The 8,128-nt window shown below is 44.7% G+C and overlaps 1 protein-coding gene across 3 annotated transcripts in view; it reads left to right on the forward strand.

Annotated features, from left to right (window-relative positions):
- The window catches only part of Rpt2 (26S proteasome regulatory subunit Rpt2), a 16,244-nt gene extending 10,839 nt beyond the window's left edge, over nt 1-5,405 (forward strand). For all 3 annotated transcript variants that reach the window (XM_070527809.1, XM_070527810.1, XM_070527811.1), the window contains exons 6-10: nt 804-965; nt 1,601-1,795; nt 3,769-3,869; nt 4,445-4,751; nt 5,207-5,405. In XM_070527809.1, the coding sequence (XP_070383910.1) occupies nt 804-965; nt 1,601-1,795; nt 3,769-3,869; nt 4,445-4,751; nt 5,207-5,341 (900 nt within the window). In that variant the 3' untranslated portion in view covers nt 5,342-5,405. The remainder of the gene's footprint in view (nt 1-803; nt 966-1,600; nt 1,796-3,768; nt 3,870-4,444; nt 4,752-5,206) is intronic.
- Nucleotides 5,406-8,128: the final 2,723 nt, after the last annotated feature.

The raw sequence follows: 8,128 nt of genomic DNA on the forward strand, positions 1-8,128 counted from the left end.
AATGGGCCCTCCCTCCATCTGCAACTGGTGGTTCCCAATCTGCAGCTGTGATGTGTCTGCCCAACAATCATATTTGGTCTCGTGCTCAAGTTACAAGGGGTATCAACGTGCGTCCTCTCGGAAAATCATTTATTAAGTTTGCAGTTAACCACTTTGAGCATGACAGATAGCCATACGAAATGCCACTTGAGGATTGCTCAAAGAAGATGTGCTGCGGGAAGAGGGGTTCTTGGCTGCAATGGATGTAGTGGGTAGTCATAAAACGACCAGAGAGTGCCTCTGGGAAACATTCTGTTGTCACACCTGAGGTTGCAGTTTCTGTGCCCTGCTGCAGGGACTTCATTTTGATGGCAGCAGATTGCACGAATGCTCATGTAGTGCTCACGAATGGTCAAACTTTTGGTGCACATTAAAGAACATCAAGTGCTGGAAATTTATTCAGAGCCCTCTGTTGCACCATCTCTCGTAGTCTGTGTGTATATTAGGATTGTAAAGCCCCTTTACTAAATCTTCTTACTTGTGCTTCCCTGTTAATTCCAAATCCTGACCAACTAGTAGCTGAATCAAACCTGATTGAGAAATGTTCTAGTAGAACACCCAATAAGCGCAATTTCTCGAAAGTTCGATGTCGCACCACTGCGCATATGTTCGCTAAAGGTGGCATGAAGTCTGGCCTAAGCATAAGAGCCAAAAATGTAACACAAGCTGGAGATGGTGGAAATAAAAGTAATCTTACTAGTTATGCCTGTATTGATGTGTTTCATTCTGTGAGAATAGTGCGTGTTCCTCAATGATGCCTGCAGGACCAGCTGGAGCCCGGATGTTCGGTGCTGCTGAACCATAAGGTCCACGCGGTGGTCGGTGTGCTCTCGGACGACGCAGACCCCATGGTGGCCGTCATGAAGCTCGAAAAAGCGCCCCAAGAAACGTACGCCGACATTGGAGGGCTTGACCAGCAAATTCAGGTAATAGGGCGCTGGTTTAAGCACGTTGGTATCTTAGAAAGATTATGCCAGGCATGGCAGTGCGAGAAATGGTGGAGGCCTCTTAAACTTATGCAGGAAAAGAAATTAATCTGCTACCGTTTGTCCCGTCAAAAGATACCTCAAGAGTTTTGATTAACAAGGAAATGCTTGTGATGCAACTTGCTTACAAAGTAAGGTAGAAAGTTGGGCTGGTTTGAATGGATGCATACTTGAAATCAGCGCAGTAAAATGAATGGCAAAATGAGAAAAATGCTGACTTTTTCATGTCGCCATCATTGTTACAGGTTGAACTCACTTTTGCAAATATAATCATTTATGCAGATGACAGGCTGGAGGGACTGAGTTGGGCCAGGTTGCAGAACAAAGCGTAATCGTTCTTGCTAGATTTAACATTGCCCTTAGTGTTTCTTTAGGCACACAAGATGTGTCTGCTTTGATTTAGGTTTTTTTTGGATTGGTATTGGTATAAAGAGAACCTAGACAAGGGAAAGAAAGCTGACCCGACTTTTGCAATATCCCCATACAATCTTGGAGCTCGTCATTGCTGCTTTTTATTAGTGAATGGTTGAATTAAAAAGTCTGGGTCACAGCACTTATAACAATTTGTTATGCAGGAAATCAAGGAAAGCGTCGAGCTTCCCTTGACACATCCAGAGTACTACGAGGAGATGGGCATTCGACCCCCAAAGGGAGTCATCCTGTATGGACCTCCGGGCACGGGCAAGACACTGCTTGCCAAGGCAGTCGCCAACCAGACCTCAGCCACCTTCCTGCGTGTCGTTGGCTCCGAGCTAATCCAGAAATACTTGGTACTGTGCCGAGATTCCTCATGAGTCAGGCATGCAAAGTAACTGAAAGCAAGTGAAAGTACTCGGTTTCATGCATTTAACTTGTGTAAATGTACAGTATTTTAACTTCGATGTAACAGAGTGTGCTCATCTACGATTTCAAGGTAACATAAGTTCACTGTGAGCCCTGCACTGTGAGCCACTGCAAAAAACGGCCAGCAAAATGGTTTACTGAGTAGCCAGCCATGGCCTTCAGGATTGTGCTGCCTGATAGCGGAGGCCATGATCTAGTGAGTGCGATGTCGAGCAGTGAATGCACTAAGGGGCATACATATTGGCGTATTCTACGCAAGCGTAGTCTGTGTAGTTGTGTATTGAATATGTGACTTACACCTGTCGTGGTCACAGTGTCGTGTTTTTGTTGTTGATGCTAAGGATTGACAGCATCAGTTCTCAATATCAACGCAAGGCCCTATCGCTTAAGGCTGGTATCTGGCATGCAGTCGCAATCGGTGAGAAGCAAAATGATGTCGCCGCTCATTTCAGGACACCACAGGGCTCACTCTGCAATGTTATAGTCATAAGGAGCTATCCTTGACTCCATGAACAAAAGAACAGATTCTCAATGAAACTGATTGAAATATTGAAATTAACAGACTTGAGTCAAGTATTTACTTGATTCTAATGTGCCCTCGATTGTAACACACACCCATTTGCATGACCTAACGAAAGAAAGGCCCTTTACAGTACTGCGCTCCTCATACTACTTTCATACAGAAACAGCTTCCTTTCATTTTGGAAAAAAAAACCAAATATTTACTCCCAATGCACTACAGTTGCAAAAAATAGAAAAAGGCGCAGTTTCGCTCGAAAGGCGAAGCATCGATTACGATAGCAAATTAGTAGGCAGCTATACGAAAAGTAAGGATAGTAGTTTTATTGTGCATAAACTTTTAAATATTCACTTACTAACTAATTAACAAGCTTGGTGCCACGTGCGCAAAAACAAACATAAACACATCTCACTCAATAACCGCAGATTTATCAAAACCCTGGAGTGACAAAGTGCGGTAGCAGGAGTGAGGGAATTGAACTTTGTGTGGCCTCTCGCTTCAAATCGAACTAAGCAACGAGAACACAGCGCGGTGTGCCTAAATGCATAGACTATGTCGCCATCACAGATCGCTTTCAAAATATTGGCCGCACGGCCAAGCCATACATTGCAACCGCCAGTGCAGAACGCCTCTCCTGTTTGTGCCAGACCTGCACGCAAGTTTTGGATACTCCAAACGCCCCTGATGCGGCCTAATTTCCGTCCGTCTCCGCACACGTGATCGCTTTCCTTTTAATTGCGGCATCGTGATGAACTCTGCCTGTCTTTGCAGTCGCCGCTTCCGTGCTGATAGAGCAAACGCAGATAACGGGAAGAACAGGAAGACAGACGGTGCAATAACCTAAGCCGAAGAAAGCATTGCCGAAGCACACAGACTACACCACATGAAGGAAGCTACAGCAGCTAGGCTCGAAGCGCGCACAAGGCGGCCATTTTGAAATGCTGATGGCGATATGGTAACGCAGATTTAGTCATACCCAAATCTAATGCACACGCAATATTTAGGCCCATTTTATCAGAATAAAAGTGCGCGTTAGATTCGAGTAAATACGGTACTTTTACTGCAAATAAGAATGTTTTAGGTGAGTGCAATAAGCCTGCAACAAGTTTGGAATATGCGTAGCAATATGCGTAGCCAATTGCACGTTAGATTCGAGTAAATACGGTACTTTTACTGCAAATAAAAATGTTTTAGGTGAGTGCAATAAGCCTGCAACAAGTTTGGAATATGCGTAGCAATATGCGTAGCCAATTTTTCAGAGCTGCTTTATTATTTAACCAGAGTATTGCTAACTACTCCATAGAATCAACTTGCAGCTGTTCTGTTTTTACTGCGTGTTTGCAGCAATTTGTAGGTTGGAACTGTTTTGGTTGTGTGCAGGGTGATGGCCCCAAACTTGTTAGAGAGCTGTTCCGGGTAGCTGAAGAGCATGCACCATCCATCGTGTTCATCGATGAGATCGACGCTGTAGGAACAAAACGGTGTGCATATTTTTCTTTTCTCTTCCTCTTTATATGCGTTTTCATCGTGAAAGCTCAGAAGCTTGATTTTAGCTGGTGGTTCAGCAGTTAGTTCAATTAATTAATTCATTTTCTTGAAGCAAAATTGTGTGTGCTTTCTGTTCTTCAGTGAAAATGCAAAGCGAAATACCACCAATTTCTGTTGAGCAGCACTGTTTGCAAGTCCAACTAATAAGTACATGTGAAATCATACTGATAACTGATTATTGTATCATTGATGTATGCCATTATTTTCATTCTATACAGTAATGTGGACAGCAGAGTGCTGTGAAATGAAACTTCTCTTTTTATCTCAGCTTGATAACTGTAACTAAGCAAACTAACCTTTTAGTGGTTTCGTTGTAGATGCCAGATCTATGACAATGAGCTCCAGTGTTACAGCTTGCCATGTTAAATATGGCTACAGAAAGGTTCGACAAGGCAAATGATTCTACTGTTCTAAAAACCTCAGGTGCCTATTAAAATTTGAAGATATCATTATGTGAAGCTGTCGCCAGTGAACTTGGCTTCTCTTGCTCGCTCTTTTCATTGCCCAGGTATGACTCCAACTCTGGCGGCGAGAGGGAAATCCAGCGTACCATGCTGGAGCTGCTGAACCAGTTGGATGGCTTCGACTCGCGTGGCGACGTCAAGGTGGTCATGGCAACCAATCGCATCGAGACCCTCGACCCAGCACTGATCCGGCCCGGCCGCATCGACCGCAAGATCGAGTTCCCACTTCCAGATGAGCGGACGCGGCGACGCATCTTCCAAATCCACACGGCGCGCATGACCCTGGCTGGTGACGTAAACTGCGACGACCTGGTTGCCGCTAAGGATGACCTGTCGGGCGCAGACATTAAGGTCAGTAGAGACCTAGGTAAACGCTGCCTTGCACACCCTAATGAATGATGCATTATTGTTTAGTGTTGTAGACATTTTTGTGCATTCCAGAAAGGGTGCTTTGTTTGACTTCATGACTTCAAATCCAGTTAGAATAATTCGCTAAATCACCATCGTACTGTGATCTTGTAGCCTCGTGGTTAGCTGAGATGGTAGTGACCACTCGGGAAAGATGTCGGTTCCGGGTTCACTCCCCAGACTGGGACAAATTTTTCTTCAACTGCATGTGCACCACAAGTTTAGGCTCCTCCACCATCTCAAGATATTCGGTACCAACTACCTTGAATGGGTACATATCATAATTGATCTGGCTATTGGAGCAGTCCGTAAATGATGTGCCATGGCTTGGGTTCACTTCATTTCCGTGGTGTCTGGACATGTCTAAATACTCTTATCAAATGCATTTTGCAACGCAGGCCATCTGTACCGAAGCCGGACTCATGGCGCTCCGCGAGAGACGCATGAAGGTGACCAGCGAGGACTTTCGAAAGTCTAAAGAGAACGTCCTGTACCGAAAGAAGGAAGGAAGCCCAGAGGGTCTCTACCTATGACCTTTTCAGCTTCTCCAGAGTCCTCTATGGAGGCTAATAAAAGTGTTTACCTTGCTTACCTGCAGTCATTGGTCTGTGCATTTTCTTTTGCATGAAATGCGAATGTGAACTCCAATACACCAGCACCAGCCATATGAAAAGTGGGTCACATGATAAACTGCAAGTAATGCATCGCTGCATTAACAAGCGAAGGATTGCACAAAGGTGGAAACTTGTAGTGATTGACGATGCTGTTAAATAAGGAATGTCACTAGAACCAAGATTTTGACAAGTAGACTCGTCTCCGTCGTGGCAACAACCGCTTCCTGACTGTTTCTATATTCAAGCAAACCCTGTCAAAGAAAGCGAATCAAAATGTGCTTCTAAGGGTGCTGTCGCAGATCAGGTAGGAATATGTTTAGGAGATGTCTTGAGGCATATGGAGAAAAGAGGATAAGGCTCAGTAGGGTTTGCTGTGTAAGCCTCGCATGCGAAGATGCCATAATGAGTTAATGCTAGCCTGTGTCTGAATCCAGCCCTCGGAGGATATCATCTTGAGCGTTCGTGGTGGCAACAAGTTGGCCAACATCATGAGCAAAGAACTGTTGTTGGCAGCCGTGTTGTACAAGAACAGTAATGATTATCAGAATAATCGTTCTCGTACTACACCCCAACAATCGTTGCATCCCTGTTGCATAGGTGCCAACCATGTCAGCCCACCTGGTTATAAAAACGGTGCGAAAAGATGGAAAACAAACACACAAGTTACTATAACACCTCATGTAGAGCCAATGCTGCAACACCCATTGAGCGAGTTACTGCTTGCTGTATGTTAATTGTGCAAACTACTTTCAAGAGACTGTGCAAGAGTTTGACTGTGCTATACCTGTACGTCCTCTACGAAATGGTTAGGTACTTTGCTTTGTTGATGGGGGTGTTTTCTATGTAAAACTGGGATGAAATTTTGTGTCGAAACAAGTCTAAGTATGCGAAATATAGTTGAAAAAAGGAAAATAGGGTGGATTCCTAAGAAATCAAACTGCAGATTATATGTGTAATTTGATAGTGGATGGGGCTAATCAGATGCAATTTGGTGCAGTTGACAAGGCTTCCTCAGTAAAAAAATTTCAGTCCTGTCAAAGAACTGCTGATTTGAATTGTTTCGTGAAGCTTTGCATTGACTTTTCACACTTCACTGAACCATGTGAGAAGGGATACTGAATAGCCTCACCAGTTAGCCGATTAGCCAGGTAAGTTAATTGGCACAGCTGAGAAACTAACCATGGTCTGCGATAAAGGAATTTATTATTCCACGATTGTGTTACAGCAGGTCATTCGTGGAGAGTAGACATTGAATGTAGAATGCTTACACTGAGAAAAACGCACAGCAACTCCTTGGCCCCAAATATTGGCTGTGGCAACTATTAACTGTCGCTGTTGTCGTATAGTTCTCATTTCTGATGAAAGAACTGTTACGATTAGCATCAAATAAGTCCCATAACTTGCAAGGCACCAAATCAAACCTTAAAGTAAAATCTAAAAGGGTTTATAGCAAGGTTTACTTCTTTTGGTGCTAACAGCCTTTTAGACTGCAGTTAGCCTTTATTGTTTTCATTTGGACGCTATGCTGGCGTCACCTGATTCGTGTTTGCGGCAGCACAAACTGTCGCGGTCTGGCGGTACGACAAATGACGATCTCGGAGGTCATACTCTGTGGCTGCCGCGAACGTTTTGCTTTGGGCAGGCATTACAACAGTCGTATATTATATGTGCCATGCGAGTGATAATTGGAAGTGAGGCCGTTGAAATTTAAGATGCTTTACCAGCAAACCCACATTGCAACCCTCATAAGCCTTTCATACGCAACAACGCGGCTAGTGCTATCACAGAACTTTCGGCACAAACCATAGAGTTGCACAAACGCTGCAGTTGGAATGTCCCTAGATATAGGGCATATAGGGACCCTGGGCAGCTACAACAGCTCGTTTGACGGCGCTACCGTACGGCGCTCTTTCGCGAAGCCGCCATATCATCGTTTTCATCGTGCCCGTTGGGCCGTATCGCCGTCAGTTCCATCGCTTTGCCGCCTCTCCTTGAATTCCTGTCAGTGTTGAGCGTACGAATATGCAGAAGATAACGCCAAGGAGAGATAGCTGCGCTGAGAATTGATGAAATGTTAAATCTCGGGTGCCATATGCCTATCTGCGCCCGCCAGCATTTGTTCTCAGGCCTCAACTAAAGTATTCGCATTCGGCACGAACCTGGGGATAACGCGCTCGCGCCCCGCGTCGTTGCATGCGTGTTTTTTTTTTTTTCTCTCTCGAGGCGAGGCAGTAGTTCTGTAAAACTCTGGGAATGTACTTGTGAGAGGCGCATTCCGCGTTTACCACGGTACGGGATAACTTGGAAATGTCTGTGGTGTGCCCATAGTATAGTTAACCCTAATACCCAGGACATGTTTTGAGCGTCATTCTGTACAAAGTCCTCCGTTGGTTTCTTCCAACCCGAGTTTTTCTTTATTTTTTTCATGTAAAAAGTACTTTAAGGCGGTACAATGTATATAGACAACCGGTACTATGTATATAGACAACCGTCGTGAGGGGAAGTGAAGCCTTTTCGAATGAGCGAGCCCAACGGATCGAACTTGCATGTTGCGATCGCGGCATCTCCGGGTGTCTCCTCCATCGATCGTAGGTGAAAACGATAATAAGAGGTCCAATCATTTGTCTTCCTAATTGTTTGTTTGTTTGGGGAGCTTGTTTGTCTACAGCTCGATTCTTGGCCGAGCTGTCGCCACCACAATGGGCA

The sequence above is a fragment of the Dermacentor albipictus genome, chromosome 10 (genome assembly GCF_038994185.2).
Source record: "Dermacentor albipictus isolate Rhodes 1998 colony chromosome 10, USDA_Dalb.pri_finalv2, whole genome shotgun sequence".
Lineage (NCBI taxonomy): Eukaryota > Metazoa > Arthropoda > Arachnida > Ixodida > Ixodidae > Dermacentor > Dermacentor albipictus.